Below are 20,298 nucleotides of genomic sequence, written 5' to 3' on the forward strand. Positions count from 1 at the left end.
ATATACAGCCTTGATGTACTCCTTTTCCTATTTGGAACCATCATTTTTTATGACTTGAAATAGCTCAACTGGAAATCCATCACCTCCACTAGCTTTGTTCGTAGTGATGCTTCCTAAGGCCCACTTGACTTCACATTCCAGGATGTCTGGCTCTAGGTGAGTGATCACACCATCGTGATTATCTGGGTCATGAAGATCTTTTTTGTATAGTTCTTCTGTGTATTCTTGCCACTTCTTCTTAATATCTTCTGCTTCTGTTAGGTCCATACTATTTCTGTCCTTTATTGTGCCCATCTTTGCCTGAAATGTTCCTTTGGTAGCTCTAATTTTCTTGAAGAGATCTCTAGTCTTTCCCTTTCTACTGCTTCCCTCTATTTCTTTGCACTGATCGATAAGGAAGGCTTTCTTATCTCTCCTGGCTATTCTTTGGAACTCTGCATTCAAACGGGTATATCTTTCCTTTTCTCCTTTGCCTTTCATTTCTGTTCTTTTCACAGATATTTGTAAGACCTCCTCAGACAACCATTTACCCTTTTTGCATTTCTTTTTCTTGGGGATAGTCTTGATCACTGCCTCCTACACAATGTCATGAACCTTTGCCCATAGTTCTTCAGGCACTCTGTTAATCAGATCTAATCCCTTGAATCTATTTGTCACTTCTACTGTATAATCATAAGGGATTTGATTCAGGTCATACCTGAATGGTTTAGTGGTTTTCCCTAACTTTCTTCAATTTAAGTCTGAATTTGGCAATAAGGAGTTTATGGTCTGAGCCACAGTCAGCTCCCAGTCTTGTTTTTGCTGACTGTACAGTTTCTTCATTTTTGGCTGCAAGAATATAATCAATCTGATTTCAGTATTGCCCCTCTGCTGATGTCCATGTGTAGAGTCTTCTCTTGTGTTGCTGGAAGAGGGTGTTTGCTATAACCAATGCATTCTCTTGGCAAAATTCTATTAGCCTTTAGCCTGCTTCATTCTGTATACCAAGGCCAAAATTGCCTTGGCAAATACCTGGAGTAACAAGTATTTCTTGACTTCCTACTTTTGCATTCCAGTCCTGTATAATGAAAAGGACATCTTTTTTGGGTGTTATTTCTAGAAGGTCTCGTAGGTCTTCATAGAACCATTCAACTTCAGCTTTTTCAGAATTACTGGTCAGGGCATAGACTTGGATTACCGTGATAATGAATGGCTTGCCTTGGAAATGAACAGAGATCATTCTGTCACCACATGCTGGCAAAGTAATGCTCAATGGCTGTATATTGTCACCCTGCTTATTTAACTTAGAAGCAGAGTACATCATGCAAAATGCTGGGCTGGATGAAGTACAAGCTGGAATCAAGAGTGCTGGGAGAAATATCAATAACTTCAGACATGCAGATAACCCCAAAGCAAAGATGAACTAAAGAGTCTCTTGATGAAAGTGAAAGAGGAGAGTGAAAAAGTTGGCTTAAAATGACATTCAGAAAACTAAGATGATGGCATCTGGCCCCATCACTATATGGCAAATAGATGGGGAAACAATGGAAACAGAGACTTTATTTTGGGGGGCTCCAAAATCACTGCAGATGTTGACTGTAGTGAAATTAAAAGACACTTGCTCCTTGGAAGAAAAGTTATGACCAACCTAGACAGCATATTAAAAAGCAGGGACATTACTTAGCCAACAAAGGTCCGTCTAGTCAAAGTTGTGCTTTTTCCAGTAGTCATGTATGGATGTGAGAGTTGGACCATAAAGAAAGCTGAGAGCCAAAGAATTGATGCTTTTGAACTGTGGTGTTGGAGAAGTCTCTGAGAGTCCCTTGCACAGCAAGGAGATCCAACCAGTACATTATAAAGGAAATCAGTCCTGAATATTCATTGGAAAGACTGATGCTGAAGGTAAAACTTCAATACTTTGGCCACCTGATGCAAAGAATTGACTCATTTGAAAAGACCCTGATGTTGGGAAAGATTGAGGGCAGGAGAAAAAGGGGATGACAGAGGATGAGATCATTGGATGGCATCACTGACCCAATGGACATAAGTTTGAATAAATTCTGGGAACTGGTGATGGACAGGGAAGCCTGGAGTGCTGTAGTCCATGGGGTCGCAAAGAGTTGGACACGACTGAGCAACTGAATGAACTGAACTGAAGTTAAGAGATAATTAACTTGAAATACTCATTAAAATATACATATATATGTTTACATATGTATGTGTATATGTTTGAAATGAGTAAGTTCCCAGAAACATACAATATCCCAAGATTGAATCAGGAAGAAACAGAAAATATGAACAGATTGATTACCAGTAATCAAACTGAATCAGTGATTAAAAATACTGCCAGAAAACAAAATTCCAGGACCTACTGACTTCACAGGCAAATTCTACACACCATTAAAAATATATATATATATAACACTTATCCTTCTCAAATGATGCCAAAAATTGCAGAAGAAATCCTTCAAAACTCTTTCTAGGAGCTCAGCATCACCCTGATACCAAAACCAGAGAAAGACACTATCAATACAGTAAAATAAAAATTAAAAAGATGAAAATTAAGGCCAATATTACAGATAAACATAGAAAAAAATCCTCAACAAATATAGCAAACCAAATTCAACAATATATTAAGAAGATCATACACTATAATCAATTCAGATTTATTCCAGAGGTGCAAGTATGGTTCAATATCTGCAAATAAATGGATAAAAAAGGTATGGTATGTAAATACACACACACACATACATATATACATTCCTCAGCCATAAAAATATGAAATTTTGCCATCTGCACCAATAAAGATGGTTTTAGTGGGGCTTCCCTGGTGGCTCAGATGGTAAAGAATCTGCCTGCAATGCAGGAGATCCCAGTTCAATCCCTGGGTCAGGAAGATCCCCTGGAGAAAGGAATGGCAACCCACTCCAGTATTCTTGCATGGAGAATTCCATGGACAGAGGATCCTGGCAGGCTACATACAGTCCATGGGATCGCCAAGAGTCATACACAAGTGAACCAAACATGCTAAGTAAAATAAATGAGACAAAGACAAATACACATGATTTCACAGATATGTGGAATGTTAAAAATAAAATGAAAATAGATTCATAGACAATAAATGGATGGTTGCCAGAGGAAAATAGGTGAAGTGGATTAAGAGGTACAGATCTCCAGCTATATAATAAATAAGTCATGGGCTATAATATACATCATAAGGAAGATGGTACAAAATATTGTATTAACTTTACATGGGGACAGATGGTTCCTACACATTGTGGTGATCATTTCATAATGTATGCAATTGTCAAGTCATCATTTCATACACCTGAAACTAACACAATGTTATATACATCGATTATATTTCAATAATGAAAAAAAGAATGAATGGTGCTAATCTCTCTGAGAGAGGTAGATTTAGGAATTAAGGCAAAGGGCAGAGTCCACAGGATTAAACAAACAAACAAAAAAAGATGTCTAAATTTAACTCAAGGACCTAAGGGTGATGGTGCCGTCAAAAAAATGTCAGAGAAAGTTGCAAGGCTAAGATCTAGCCTTAAAAGAGAAAAATCATGCTGGAGGGGAAGGAGGGAGAGTAAAAAGGTTGCCTTGGCAGAGGTGAAATGTGACTAGAGAATGAAGCAGATTAACAGCTATCCCAAAGATGAGAAAGGAATCTCAGAGAAGAGATAACTATCCTAAGGAGTGGATGCCTAAGAGCACTGAAGAAAATTCTAAGATTTGAACGTTTGTAAAATGAAGAAAATATATAAAATAGAGATAATATTTCTAGGGAAGCTCAAAGTCAGTAGCAGATGACAAAGGAAACAAAGATAATCTTATAAGACTCCAGTGATCAAAGATGAAATGGCTTCTACAATAGGTCCTTTTTATTAGTCTCCATATTCCAATTGTGACCTGTTTTTAATCAAGAACTCTCTGGATTCTAATTGAGATCATCTGGTTTGCAACTTGTCTAGAGTCTGTAGGTTATCCATGTATTTTTTTGCGGGGGTGGGGGTGTGTGTGTGTGAAATCCCTGCTTTTGGGTATAGAAGCATCCCAAACAGTATCCCAGTGCCAAGCTAGCCTCTTTTAAGATCTGTTGGAATATTCTATGATAAGCCAAAATGGAAAAGAATTAAAAAAAAAAAGAATTTAAGTGTTACCTCCTCCCCTACCTCTACTCCTACTTCCTTCTCTTTGAGAAAATCTGTTTTGAAACAAAGAATTTTTTTTTTTCCATTAAAGAAAAAACAGCTGTTGGATTTAGCAAAACTAAGGATTACTTTAAACCTCCCTAGTTTTCTGTTTGTAAAATCAGCATTTCTTCTGTTTTGGAAGCCAAGGTTATGTTATTCCTTCTGGAGTTCAAGGCTTCAAAAGCAATCACAGGGCTGGTCAATTCACTACAGTGAACTCCCTTTGAAAATCGTGCCTTGCAGGTAAGGTCACAGTGGAACTCTGTTCAGAGAGTCTTCCATCTGCCATGCATGAGGTGACTCCTGAATTAATCACAGCCACTCCCTTCTTGAGCAATGTGTTCTAAGAGCAGGCAAACTGCTGTCACAACTAGCCAATGCTGACTGAAAACAAATTAGTGGAGGCAGATTTTTTTGAGTAAATTAAAATTCATAGTTTTCACTGGTTATTAAAGGAGTATTTAAGGAAATTCTAATACTTTCATCCTAAATATAACCATTTGGCTTGCTCTCACACAAGGAAAAACCACTTTAAAACGGTGGTTTAACAGTCTCTATTTGTGCAGTTCTTTTGTGTTCCTACGTTTTGTTTTGTTGACTCTCTTAACACTACAACGTAGTTAAGAAAAGCTACAAGCTGGAATCAAGCTTACTGGGAGAAGTATCAATAACCTCAAACACGCAGATGACACCACCCCTATGGCAGGAAAGCAAAGAGGAACTAAACAGCCTCTTGATGAAAGTGAAAGAGAAGAGTGAAAAAGCTGGTTTAAAATGCAACATGCAAAAAACTAAGATCATGGCATTCAGTCCCATCACTTCATGAAGTGATGAGGAAACAATGGAAACAGTGAGAAACTTTATTTTCTGGGCTCCAAGATCACTGCAGATGGTGACTGCAGCCATGAAATTAAAAGACACTTGCTCCTTGGAAGAAAAACAATGATAAACCCAGTGAAAGAGAAACTGAAGTCTCTCAGTTGTGTCTGACTCTTTGCAACCCCATGGACTATACAGTCCATGGAATTCTTCAGGCCAGAATACTGGAGTGGGTAGCCCCTCCCTTTTCTAGGGAATCTTCCCAACCCAGGGATTGAACTCAGGTCTCCCACGTTGCAGGTGGACTCTTTACCAGCTGAACCAAACCCAGACATTATATTAAAAAGCAGAGATACTACTTTGCTGACAAAGGTCCATATAGTCAAAACTATGATTTATCCAGTAGTCATGTATGGATGTGAGAGTTGGAGCATAAAGAAAGCTGAGTGCCAAAGAATTGATGCTTTTGGACTGTGGTGTTGGAGAAGACTCTTGAGAGTCTCTTGGACTGCAAGGAGATCCAACCAGTCCATCCTGAAGGGAATCAATCCTGAATAGTCACTGGAAGGACTGATGCTGAAGCTGAAACTCCAATACTTTGGCCACCTGTTGCAAAGAGCCAACTTATTAGAAAAAACTCCTGATGCTGGGAAAGATTGAAGGCAGGAGGAGAAGGGGATGATGGAGGACAAGATGGTTGAATGATTTCACAGACCTGATGAATATGAGTTTGGGCAAGCTCCAGGAGTTGGTGGTGGACAGAGAAGCCTGGTGTGCTGCAAAAAGTCAGACACGACTGAACTGAATTGATCATATTCCCATTTTATAGATGAAGTAACTGAGTCAGAGAAATTGATAACTTATTCAGAAGTCCTGTAAAAGGCATAAACTTGCCAGAAAGCAGAAGTGTTTGATTCCTGAACCAGTACTTTTTAAAACTGAACCACGTCACTGTTTTTTTTCCCCAATTTAACACAGGAGCTACTAGTTAAGGGATGTAGTACTTATACATTACACAACATGCATGAAACTCAAAAACATTATGCTAAGTCAAATAAGCTAGACAAGAAAGATCACATTAAGTGATCATGTTATATGATTCTATTTATATGAATCTCTAGAATAGGGAAATCTACATAGAAAGTAAATGAATGACTCATGGGGGAGGGGCAGGAGGGCAAGGGAAATAAATGACCAAGAGGTTTCTTTTGGTTATAGAAGTGTTCTAAAATTAGATCATGGTGATGGCCATAAATTCTGTAAATATCCTAAAAAATGACTGAGTTTGTACACTTAAAATGCATAAATTTTATGATATTTAAGATATTTCTCAATAAGGCTATTCTTTAAAAGTTCAGCTAGGATGTTAAAACATACATGCAAAACAATTTAAGTAAAATACTTATGTGTTATTTATTACACCAAAAAGTTTCCTGAGAGAAAAAATACCCAAAAGTGTTTTCACTAGGAATAAATTTTAAAGTTGGGCAAATAAATTTTAGGAAGAACATTAATGCTAAAGTGATTTATCTGAACTCTGTCTTCCAATATTTGTGACTGCTGACAAAAAGTAAAGGACACTCTATTCTACTAGGTGGAAGGAAAATCATTTAAACGGATGGGTTTGTGGGTCACAATGACCTCTAAGAGGAGTATTATCAATTGAGATAAATTATGCATTTGGAAGCTATATTAGTGTGAGCTAAACATAAAATTACAAAAATTGTGTAAATAAATCTCTAAAAGAGAACTGAGAATTTAGCTTCTAAAATTTCATATTATAAGCTTTCCTATGAAAAAGATGAAAGTTTGGCATTAAGAGTTAAGCTGCTAATTAGTGCTTAGGATTTACTCTTACACCACTATCAAATATATGGACTAGAATTATCATATGAACTTATATTTTCAAGCATTTATGTTTCAAAAGACAAAGGGAAAATGTGGGTCAAACAAAGAAAAGTTTTTATATAGAAAAGTAAAGATCATAAAGACTATATACTTGGATTAAAGTTGAAATTGTTCAATGGTGATTTAAAAGAAAAAGTATCAGTGTAAAAATAAAAATATTTACATGAAATATTAGAACTTTTGAATTCTATTTATAAGTACATCGAATAATGACCCAGTATACAGCACAGATTTAAAAAATTCAGAATATAAAACATATTTCATGCTAGTTAAAGTATAACATGCTAATTCATTTATTAAGAGAGAGAACCTAAGAGAGATTTAGGAACAACCAAGAGCATAAATAATAAGAAGCCACAGTATGAAAGTGCAAGTGAGACGAAATTAGAGATTGCAAGATACAGGGGAAATTAATAGTAAAATCTTTGATTGCTCTGAAGGAAAAAACAGGGGACAGAAGATAGGGCAGATAAATTAGGCTAGAAAACAGAAGGAGAGAAGTTTAACTAGTACCAGAAAGGAATAAGTGATGCTTATCACTCACTTAAAAGCTGGTTCTGCAACTGTGGAGAAGCCAGGAATAGGACTTGTAAGAAGGAATATAAATAATGCAAATACTTAAAAACTGGATTTAAGATTATTAATTATAAAAAGTCATTTACAAAGCTCATATAAAAAAAATGAATTTAAATACTTTCTAGTGTATTCTTTGAACAAATAATTATGCTTCTTTAAAACAAGACACAGGGAGAGTCAAGAGATGAACAGTATCAGTCGGTCCTTATTTTCATGTGCCCAAAGAAACTCTAAAATGCTATGTTCATTATGTTAATCCAGTGATTTGTCTGGGGAGAAGATATTCACTGTGATGCATGGTTTTTCCTCTTCTCAAATAATTGACATTATTTCTGAAAAGATAGTAATAAGCTGGAAAAGCTATCAATGATGATTATTGAGATACTGGAAAATCTTAAGCACATTAATTTATTAGTAATTGAAAAATTAGGCATGTATTTAAAAGAAAGTAGACTAAGAAGTAAGATGTTAAAGTTTATGAAAATTATGAAAGTAAATGTAAAATAATAGAGAAAGTAAAAGTAATTTGAATGGCTACAAAATTGGAGCTAGGGAAATGTATAGCGTGTTCTTAATATAAAGGACCAAAAAAGGCTGTTAAGAAAGGCTAAAATTAAGAGTGTTGGCACATATAACCAGCGTGGGGCGAGGAGTCAGACATCCCATGAAGACCTGCGAAGAGGCGGGCAGCATCTGCACACCGTAAGTCAAAGTGAAGATGAGGCCAGTTGGCTGGTGCGTGGTTAATGCCAAATAAATATTTGCTGAAAAAATGAACTTATTCCCGGATATGGTTAGCCCAGCACCAACTGATGGAAAAAGATGAATTGTGGCAAGAGCCTGGCGTATAGGTCAATGGATAGTGAGCACAGACAAAAGCAGATTACAACAAAGAGATAACAGCTACTGAGAGGAGAGTAGCAGAGGGGCTGTCTTGGACCACTGGAAATGGGAACACCTGTAAAATTCCCCCATGGGCCCTAGATGGGAGAAAAAAGTGTACCAAGTATGGGAATACAATACTGCCAAGACCTGAGATGGAAATTTTGCTCTTTCCTGCACTTGTAGTTCTATAGCTTTCCTAAGCCACTGTATCCACTTTTGTAAAATGAATTGAAGAGAAACAATATGTTGGTGCAATCAGTTCACCCAAAGGTACTTGTGGATAAAGTAAGAGGGACATTAAAAAACATTCTAAATGTTCTGACAATTTTAACAGAGAACTTGATATGTAAATAAGATTGCTGTGGGGTAAAAAAAAAAAATCCAAAAAACAAAACAACAACAACAAACCTAGTTCCCTTCATGGGTAGGTTCATAGGAAGTGGTACTTGTCATCTTGAGTTAAGAAAAGCTTTAATGATCCTGTCCACTACAACCTATCGATTTCCAATGGTTTCAACCAAGAGAGCGGTAACAGATAGCCTTAATTTAAGATGGTTTCTTTCTTTCTTAACACAGTTTGAATGCTGTCACCCATGGAGTGAATCTATTCTATATGAGCAGCAGAAACCTAATTTCGTCTTGAAACTTTGTGCTATTTTGCCCTGCAGTTACACTGTCCTTTAGACAAACCTGTATTACATCTATAACTATACAACTTCTACATGAAGAACTGAACAGATCACCTGTACCTTTGGTTTATATATGGACTGCACTTAATGAAAGTGAGGAGTTAATGAATATAACAACTATGACCAACCAGCATTGAATTATTTTGGTGAGGTGTTTTTTTGTTTTTGTTTTCTTTAATTGTAGGAGATGGAATGTGATGTGAGCTGAGTCTTGAAATATTTGTAGATTTTTCTTCTTTTTGGTAAGAAAGTTTATTCTTTGTAATCAGAAAAAATGAAATAAGGGAAAAATCACCCATATTTCCATCACATTAAAATTTATTCTCGTATCTTTATTGTTCTCTTCTGGTTTCTATTCATAAACACACCTATTTTGACATAATTCTAAGATATACACAATTTTGTGATTTTTTTTTACTATGTAATACTATAATTACAGCCTTTCCCATGGTGATACCCAGTGTTCATATTGTTATTTTAAAAGTCTAAATAATGTTCCAAGTAATGGCATATGATAATTTATTACCCATTTCATTAGACTTAGGGATAAATTATTCCTAACCACTCACCATTAAAAATATGATCTTTGCAAGCAAATAAACTTCTGCAGTTTTCTAAACATAAATTTAAAGAAGATTATTTGATCACAAACATCTTTATGGGTTTGTTGATCAGTCGCTGAGTCATATCCAACTCTTTGCGACTCCATGGACTGCAGCATGAGAGGCTTTCCTTTTCTTCACTATCTCCTGAAGTTTGCTCAAATTCATGTCTATTGAGTTGATGATGCTATCTAACCATCTCATTCTCTGCCACCCTCTTCTCCTTTTGTCTTCATTCTTTCCCAGCATCAGGGTCTTTTCCGAGTCGGCTCTTTGCATCAGGTGGACAAAATACTGACGCTTCAGCTTCAGCAGCAGAACTTCCAGTGAACATTCAAAGTTTATTTCATTTAGGATTGACTGGTTTGATCTCCTTGCAGTCCAAAGGACTCTCAAGAGTCTTCTACAGCAACACAATTCAAAAGCATCGATTCTTTGGCACTCAGGCTTTTTTATTGTCCAGCTCTCACATCCATACATGACTACTGGAAAAACCATAGCTCTGACTATAAGAAACCTTTGTCGGCAAAATGATGTCTTTAATACACTGTCTAGGTTTGTCATAGCTTTCCTTTCAAAGAGCAAGTATTTTTTAATTTCACGGCTGCAGTCACCGTTCTCAGTGATTTTGGAGCCCAAGAAAATAAAATCTGTTACTACTTCCACTTTTTCCCTTTCTATTTGCCATGAAGTGATGGGACCAGATGCCATGATCTTAGTTTTCTGAATGTTGAGTTTTAAGCCAGCTTTCACCCTCATCAAGAGGTTCTTTAGTTCCATTTGACTTTCTGCCATTAGAGTGGTATCATCTGCATATCTGAGGTTATTACTTTTTATGTAATTACTTAATATTTAATATTATAATATTATATATTATAATGTTATATATTATATATTATAATATTACTTAATATTATATATTATAATATTAAATATTACTTAATATGTAATATATATATTATTATGCAATCTTGATTCCAGCTTGTGATTTATCCAGGCTGGCATTTTGTATAATGTTTTATGGGTTAGAAAAATCTATCACCAAAGAAAGGGAGAAGCTTTACCACTAAAGTCTTTGTACTAAAATAAAAAGAGGTGAATATTTTAAATTTTGTTTAGTTATTAGTAATTAAATGTTTCTTGTTTGTTTACCATATTTCTGGTGTTAATTTTCTGTTTCTGTTTTTTAGCAGTTGCCTTCTTGGAGTCTTCTCACATACTTGAATAAATTATTTATATGGATTGGATAGTAACACTTTGCATACCATATATAATATAAATATTTTTTTCAATCTATTTTTATGTTGTTTGGCAGGTTTTTTAATTCATATATTCTACATTTTTATAGGCAAATCCTATCAGTTTTACTCTTTGCAATTTCTAAAGTGCTGCTTTATCCTCTATAATTAGGATAAGTTCTATATCTTTTTTTAGTGCTAGTTTTTCCTGTTATTTTTTTCCTATTTAATTTGAGGTTATTTTGGTGTCATTGGGTTATTTTGCTTCAGTTACCCCATACCACTTATTACATAATTTTGCTTTCCCCACTTGCTAATAACACTTACATTAAAATTGATTCTACCTCTGGATTTTCTATTCTGTTCTAAAAATATACATTGTTATTTTTACAGCTGCTATACACTCCTATAACAACCTATTCCAAATATGCTAGAGCTAGGGAGCTAAACACTGTTCTTGCTTTCCAGACTGTTTAAAAATATATTTTCCCAAGATCTGAAATGAGAGCAACCAACACAAAGTAGCAGGAGCAGTAGAGAATTTATTCCAAGATCAACCGGTATTTGGGACCAGAGGAGGTGAGCAATCATGTAGGGTGCCCAGGGTTTTGAGGACATAGCAGCTGCACCCTCTCCAGATGGTTCTGGGGGGGCATGATTTTGGCTATGTTTCTGGCAGTTGTAGCTTCATGGTTTTCTAACCATTTTCTAACCACCTTCTCAAAGATTCTGAATATCTACATAATATCTTTTCAATAAAATTCTTTGATTTTAGTACAATTAATTTTTAGTAATTGCAACTAAGAAATCTCACTAATGCTTATTTTATTCTCATCTGTTTATTTTATATATATATGTTTTTTTACAAACAAAAAGACATTTTATTAACATTGTTATGGCAATGCCTCCCAGGAACTGATGGATCCTCAACATATAGCCCACTGAGCTGCAAGTGATGAATCAGAGTGAAATGATTATTGTAAACAGTGCAGACAAAGAAAACCCCAAACCTCAAAAGAAGATGGAAAATCACTTACAAAAAAAGTAGATAAAAATAATATACACTTTTCTATTTTAAAAAGTACCAATTCTCAAGTGGCAGAGGGTGGAAAGCCCCAGGACCTGGCACGCCAGTATCCTTGATGGTTGAGGGGACAGGCCTACTCTGGCTCCTAAAGTTAAATTTAAGCATCCCGGTTCTTCATCTTTTTTACTACTGCTATACAATTTTCATTCCTAATAACTTCTTCAGCACATCAGCTTCAGTTACCAGCCTTCATCAAAGTGGTAAGAGCAGAGACTCTCCCATTGTAAGGCTAAAATCTGAGTAAAGAGTGAAGAGACCAGACATTAGAATCTTAAAAGGGCCAAATGATAGTGGAACCAGTGACAAAACACTTCTTTTAAATTAAGCCATTTCTATGTTTTTTTAACTATGTTAGAATGTGAACATGCTTTTTCCTATTTTCCTTATTCTTATTTTTAAACTAGTAAAAAATTTGCCTCATCACAGGAATCACCTTGAGCACTTATTAAGAGTACAGCATCTAAGAATCTTGGAGACACTGAATGTGTTTGAACTGATGTGCAGGAACATACACTTTCAGTAGGTCCCTTTATTATCTCCCCACACAAATTTCCACAGTCCTGGATATTCTTGTGGCCAGGCAGCTTTGGAAAACACTTCCTTAGCTTTAATTCTGAGAAACCTTGTTAAGCTAATGGTCCATTTTTGTAAGAGGAAAGTGGAGGGTGGAAATTCATCCCCTTCTTTTCATTTTTTAACACAGAAAAAGAGTTCAGTGTTTTCATATGCCTTTTTGGAACTGAGTGAAATGATTAAAGAGCTAACAAGCTTTGGCCCAACAGAGACCCGAGTTTGAATCTCAGCAGTGTGACCATGACCTACTTCTTTATGTCTGATTAGAATAATAAAAGCTTACACATTAGACTGGGGCTTCCCAGGTAGCAATAGTGGTAAAGATCCCACCTGCCAATGTAGGAGACCGAAAATACCCAGGTTTGATCCCTGGGTCAGGAAGATCCCCTGGAGAAGGAAATGGCAACCCACTCCAGTATTTTTCCCTGGAGAATCCCATGGACAAGAGGAGGCTGGCGGGCTATAGTCCATAGGGTCACAAAGAATTGGACAGGACTGCATGCACACATTAGAATACTATGAGGATTAGATGAAAGATGCTTAGTTCTAGTCAAACGACTGGCACAGAGAGGGTTCCTAGTTAGTGAAAATGTTTTCCTTTTCTTCTCTTGTCTTATGTCAGTAAATTACTTCTTTTCTTCAAATATAGAAAGGTAGTTACTTGACTTAACCCTTAACTGTCTGTAACATGCAATATAAGACACATTCTCTAGTGTTTTACTGTTCTTTTAAGAAACAAAAACATTCAAGGAAGTGGCTTATCTTAGAAATCAGATTAAAATGACGAAATAAAAGAGAGAGAAGAATAATAACCTTTGATTTGAGGGGGACTGCATTTTTCAAAAAGTTATTTATAACTATGAAATGTATGTTTTAGTAAATCTGTCCTAAATTTGTCCTCCTCTATGAAGTCTGAAATAATAGAATGGCATATTAAGAGTTTTATTTTACATAATTTTATTTAATTTTATCAATGAGGAATATATTCAAGTAGTTCAAAATATTTTGAAAGTATCAAATATACAGTTGAAATTGTTACACTGATGTTTGTAACATAAATGTATCTATAATATTACTTCTAATATTTTTGTCTTGATTTCGGTAACAGGATTACCCTGGCCTTATAGGATAAGTTGGGAAATAATTCCAATTTTTCAGTTGTTTAGAAAATATTGTATAAAATTAGGATCCTCTCTTCCTTGAAAGTTGGTAGAAATTGCTTGTAAAATATAATCTAGCCTTTTTCTGGTGAGAAAATATTGCTTTGATTTCTTTAATAGTTATAGGAACATTTAATTTTTTGAGTAAGTCATGGTGAGATATATTTTTCTAATAATACGTCCATCTCACGTAAGATTTCAAAGTTATTGGCAGCATTCACTTTTCTTTTTACTCTTTATCTGCAGTCATTGCTCCTGTTTCATTCCCTATATTTTTCATTTGTTTCTTTTCTCTTCTTGTGATTGAATTGCTAGAGGTTTGTCTATTTTATTATTTTTTTAAAAATCAATGCTTTTTTGTTTATCTTCTCTATCATATTTTTGTTTTCTATCTCACTGACTGCTGCTCTTATTTTTATTGTATTTTTTCTTTTATGTTGAGTTTATTACCTCCTTCTTATGTAAATATTTAAAGCTACACATCTCCCTCAAAGCATCACTTTGGCTGCATCCCACAAATTCTTGATACATAGTGTTTTTTAACACCATACAAGTCCAGATATTTTATATTCACTTTAATTTCTGCTTAAACCTCAAAGTTTTTCAGCAGTGTGTTTTTGTAAAATTGTAAAAGATACAAGGATGCTCACTACATTAAAAACAACAGTTCAAGAAGTTAATGGACATGTCATATTCTTGAATGAGAAAACTTTTATAATATTAATATTAATAAGACTTAATATCACTAAAAATATTAACTCTCTAAAAATCAGTATAAATATAATACAATTCCAATTAGAATTCTTGTTGGGATTAGAGTTGGATAGAATTACTTTAAATTTTATGTGGAAGAATATCTACCTATGAATATGTAAGAAAAGTATACAGACTGGAAGAGAAAAACTTTACTAGATCTCTATCAGAGTTTTTGGATTAGAGGTGAATAAATGATCTTAAAGTTCAAATTGAAGAAAACTTCCAAGTATTTTTAAAAATATATTTTTTTAAAGTATTTTAAAAGTAAGAACAAAGAAGAAAGACTTACCAGTTATGAGAATATGCTATTAAGTCTAATGAATATGATATTAATGGTACATCCAATAAATTAGTGGAACAGAAAAGAGAATACAGTAATAGATGTCAGCGTTTTGAAATTTTGCCATATGACAGATAGTAGTTTTATTTAGTAGGTAAAGGATAGATTACTTATTGTACTACACAATGCTGACACAAATGGCTATGCATATGGAAAGAATAAAACTGGACCCCAAATCTCATACCATATAAAAGGTAAATTGCATATGTATTAATGGCTTAAATGAAAGAAAATCCAAGAGACTATATGTATAATCTAGAAATGAAATGAACTTTCTGAACTAAGACTAACTAGAAACAATAAAAGACAATAATTTTATAATAGCCAAAACAAAAATGTTGATATGGTGCAATTTACTGTGAAAAATCAATAGACAAATTATACATTAGAAAAAAATGAATATAGAAGATAAATAATTACTTTACTATATAAACTGCCCTTAAAATTGTTGCAAAATTCTAATAATTCAATAGAAAGTTGGGAAAATCTAATTGACAGACTAATTGACAAGAGACAAATTAAAATACCTGATTTTAAAATTTGCATTCAGTTTCATATTACTTCCACATTCATGTGACAACTTACCTTTCAAAACTAGGTTCTCTCTCTGGAGAACTCCATCATTAAATACTCCCCAGCAAGCAGGTTGAGAGCCCTCTGTGATCTTCTTCATTCCCCTGTCTATTCAGCCAGGTGCTTACTTCTCTAGACCTGGGTAGTCCTCTCAACTCTGGTTTTATTTGAGCCTTCCTAGTGTGGCTGTGGAGAGGGCCAAGGAGGCACAGTGTAACAAGCATGAGCCTTGGAGTCCAGCTAGGTTTGCTTTGATTTCCTGCCATTTACCAGTTATGTGGGAACAGATATGTCACCTCTCTGGGCCTTCACTCCTCTTTAAGATGGGATAATTATACCTGCTACTCATAGTCATTGTGAGGACTAACAGAAGTAATTTATATACAGTGCTAACATAGACTTCCCTGGTGGCTCAGCGGTAAAGAATTCGGCTTTAATGCCAAAGATGCGAGTTTGATCCCTTGGTTGAGAAGAACCCCTGGAGAAGGAAATGACTACCCACTCCACTATTCTTGCCTGGGAAATCCTATGGACAGAGGAGCCTGGCAGGCTACAGTCCATGGGGTCGCAAAATAAGACTTAGTGACTAAACAAAAACAACAACATACAGCCTGCCAGGCTCCTCCGTCTATGGGATTTCCCAGGCAAGAATACTAGTGGGCAGCCGATCCCTTCCCCAGGAGATCTCCCTGACCCAGGGATCAGACTGGCATCACCTGCACTGCAGGCGGATTCTTTACCACTGAGCCACCTGGAAAGCCCCTAGTACATATTACTGCCTAAAAAAATGTTAGTGTTCTATGTTCTACCCTATTTCAGTGTCTTATGGTAACCTAGGGATCAGGTTACCAGCAAACATGTTTTCTAAACGACTATCTGACTCCAATTCTTTGATGTTCCGAACACCTCCACACAGTGCTAACAGCTTAATTTTGCTAAGATACTTCTTATATTATATCATTCTCCTGATTACTAGTTGTCGATGATTTCTTACTGCCTTTAGGAAAAAGTACAAATCCCCACAGTCTTACTGCTAATATACTCAATGTTCTAAGGTAAAATTTTAAAACCTTGTCCAAGGCTCTCAAAACATAATTTTTAATCTTTTCATTTGGAAAAATGAAGGAACACCTAATTTGGACTTACCTTATATAACAGCATATGCTGTATATTCTTTCAGTATTCTAAACCACTATCCACTGGGGATGATGATATACAAAAGTAACTCCTACTTTGTTTTCCTGAAATCTCACTGTAATTGAAAAATCTTTATTATATTCATTTAATACTTGACACTCTAAATGGCAGATTAGGAAAGGGTGACAGCAAACATTTATAACAGAATCAGTTATTGGCATGGTAATAATTAGGTATATTTATAACACAAACTAGTTAAAACAAGATTTTTGTTGTGATTATAAGAGAAATAAAAATTTATACATTTCCTTTTTACAGCTAGTTGCTAACAACAGCAAAAAATAATTCTCTTTTACCTAGTACTTCCTTTTGCAAGTCATGGCATCTGGTTTGCAAGTTTACTTCCTGTTGTTTGGATGTCTGAATCTGCTGAGATCTCAATATGGCTGCATCTGACAACAACTTCAGATTTTTCATTTCCTCTTCAAGGCATACATTGTTTCTCTGGGACACTGTCAAACTTTTATTTAGCATCTTTATTTCTGTAAAGAAAATTCAAAGTTTACAAATAGACAACATTGGATCATAAAATATTTCTTTAAAAAATGATTATTTTATTTTAGAAAATTGATAGTTGAAAGCCAAGATGACTTCTCTGAGAGTATAGAGAGTATAACCAAAAAGTTGAGTTTTAATTTAGCAGTTATTCTGAAAAAGAAATGAAAAAGACTGTATTGCAAATGATACATGAAACCTTTAGTAGTTTTTTTTTAAGGCTTTAAATTGTGTTAAATGACAATCCTGCCTGCTTTTTAAATACTCACATGAATAAATAGCATAATATCTCTGTAATGTTCTGGGTTTTATTGAAATTAAGTTGTTTTCTTGGCAACATGATTCAGAAAAGTAAATTTAAATGTGCCAGCATGAGCTGGTTGGGAGGAATTTCTGGGAGATAACTAGACTATATTCTACACAAATTATGAAGAAAGGTGGTGGGTTGGAGAGAAATAAAAGGAAACAGTGATTAAAACTAATAAATTTGTGGGCAGAAAGTATTAGTTAGTATATCTTAATGATTCTAATAGCCCTCTGTCCCCTCAAAATGAGACTAGAATTTCATCATAGCAATCATTTCTCATCACTCTATCTACTTAGATTAAGTTTAATAAAAATATGCCTTCACAGCATTATGTAGATTTTAATGTGCTAATTTTATATAATTTTGTGAGAAATGCATAGAACATTTTATCTTTCAGAATGATAATTATCAAGCTCTCCATCAGTCTTTCCAGCACTGCTGCGTTAAACCACCATTAAAACATACAAACACACATGCAATAATAATAAAAAATACTATAAAATTTGTACAACCACAATTAACTGAATTGAAGAAGATGTGATCTAAATAAAAATCTGGACAGTCTGCTTTTCTAGAGAGTTCACGTGGCATTCCCTTCCTTGTTTAGCTCATCCTGGACTATGTGATTGGTTCAGGGTGTGATAGGGTGTCAAAGAAAGACGGCTTGGTTTACTGGTCTTGGAGCAGAAACAGTAGCCACATGGGCCAGTGAAGACGAGCAGTAGACTTCTATGGGATACACATGGCTGCAGAGGCAACATGGCCAGTAAAAGGTTACAAGAGAAATACAGCAGGATGCTGAATGGAGCAGAGAGAAGAGAGCATGCCCTAAGGGATGGGGATGAGTAGCATCAGGAATGTAGTCTAAGCAGAGAAAAGCAAAATGTTTTTCTGTGGGAAGAAAGTACATCTGGAAGAAAAAGTGGCACTTAAGGTAGACCTAGGGCATGAACACAAGGGGTCTGGCACCTTCTTCACCTTTTATTCCTACTCAGAATAGAAAACCTAGAGAAATGATTTGGCAGAGACCAAATAAGTGGGGGTCTATTATATTCCAGGGGTTCCTTTACATGGGAATTTTTCCCCCTAAGAATAGCTATACGCTTCTGAAAATTTATGGGTATGTTACCATTTGTGTGAGGAAAACTACTAACAGTACATAGAGTTTTTAAAAGAATATAGTTGAAGAAAACAAGGAGGTTGCAATTTTTCTTCAGGCCTAAAAATATCTTCCTGGGTATTTTTGTAGCCATAAAGGTGGCTTCTTACGGCTGACTAAATTGTACTGTACCCTAACCGTATCGGAGATGAAGTCAGAATGACACTGCGGAGGAGCACACGCATGCTGTGACCTATTTATTTTTCGCCAGAATGATACTGGCTAGGTTTGCAGGCTGACTCTCTCAGTGAACACTACTATCTGTCTCCAAAATAACTACTCGTGTCAATGTGACTTTCTATTTGACATTAAAAGAATAAGAATCTGCAATAAAAATTCATTTGTGAAATATATTTTAACATGGAAAAGTACAGCAAGATTTAAAAACTAACAGGAGGCACAATGTCTCTAACATGGAATTAGGAGAGCAAACACAATGGGATCAATTAACTCACTCTTGGCAAACTGCACATCCCCTATACCTATGGCATTCCTGGTGTCACATCCTCAGTCCTACTTTTGTCATTAATACAACTTCATCATTGTCAGTTATGTGTTCCAATTTGGGTTCAGAAATTGTGATTTACTTATTCTGGTCATTGTAGCCACTTTATGCTTTCCCTGTCTTTGCACTACCCCATGAAGAAGCTCCTCCTAGCCTCATGTGTTAGATCTACCACAGCTGTTATGCTACCTCTGCCTGGAAATGTTTCCTGACCAGATGTGTTACTCACACCAATTACACCATTTCTATGGCACTGATCATATGTAAACATGTGGCCTCCTATTAGACTGCAAGTTATCTTAGGCCAGAGGTAATAGACTCAATGGACATGAATCTGAGCAAACTCCTGGAGTTAGCGGAGGACAGAGGAGCCTGGTTTGTTACAATCCATGAGGTCACAAACAGTCGGACACGTCTTGGCAACTGAACAACAATATCTTATTCATTTTTTATTCCTCCTATAATTTCTACTACAATATCTTAGAATTAACAGATGCTCAATAAATATCTACTAAATGAGTAAAGGCATTATTGAGCAAAGCTTCTAATAGTTTTTAATATACCACTAGTTGAAGATCCTAAATATGTGTTTATTTTACCTCTCCCTTCACTTTAGAGGCAAGCATTTTGAGCCCTACATTATTTAATGTCAGACTTGGTAAGGCAGTAAATACACACATCTAAAAGAAGGAAACATTTTAAATAGGATAAGCAAATAGGCCTATTCTATCCCTAATTTCATCAATTTTATGAAAAGTGTGGATCACAAAAGTTACTATTGAATAAAAGAAGTATATTATTTAAAATGTTTGTGGGGCTCCCCTCGTGGCTCGGTTGTAAAGAATCCGCCTGCCAATGGAGGAGACCGAGTTTGATCGCTGGTCCAGGAAGATTCCACACACCATGGGACAATCAGGCCCATGCACAACAACTGCTCAGCCAGCAGTCTAGAGCCTGTGAGCCTCAACAACTGAAGCCCATGCACCCACAGCTGTGCTATGCAGTAAGAAAAGCCACTGCAATTAGAAGCTCAAACACCCAGCTCACCAACAACTGGAGAAAGCCTGCCTGTAGCAACCCAGCACAGCCAAAAATAAATAATTAAGAAAAAATAAAATAAAATGTAACATTGTCCAAGTTTATAGCCAATGGATGTTTTTAGCTTTAAAGTTACTTTAAAGCTTTAAAGTAGGTGTGATATAATTTGCTACCTGATGCAAGTATAATTATTAGTATCAAAATTAATCT

At 35.4% G+C, this 20,298-nt stretch overlaps 1 protein-coding gene across 1 annotated transcript in view; it reads right to left on the minus strand.

The window, feature by feature from the left end:
* LEKR1 (leucine, glutamate and lysine rich 1) overlaps window positions 1–20,298 on the minus strand; it is a 180,524-nt gene that overhangs the window by 97,434 nt on the left and 62,792 nt on the right. Inside the window, exon 4 of the mRNA XM_065942127.1 lies at window positions 16,881–17,066. Coding sequence (XP_065798199.1) covers window positions 16,881–17,066 — 186 coding nt within the window. The remainder of the gene's footprint in view (window positions 1–16,880; window positions 17,067–20,298) is intronic.

The sequence above is a fragment of the Muntiacus reevesi genome, chromosome 8, assembly GCF_963930625.1.
Source record: "Muntiacus reevesi chromosome 8, mMunRee1.1, whole genome shotgun sequence".
Classification (NCBI taxonomy): domain Eukaryota; kingdom Metazoa; phylum Chordata; class Mammalia; order Artiodactyla; family Cervidae; genus Muntiacus; species Muntiacus reevesi.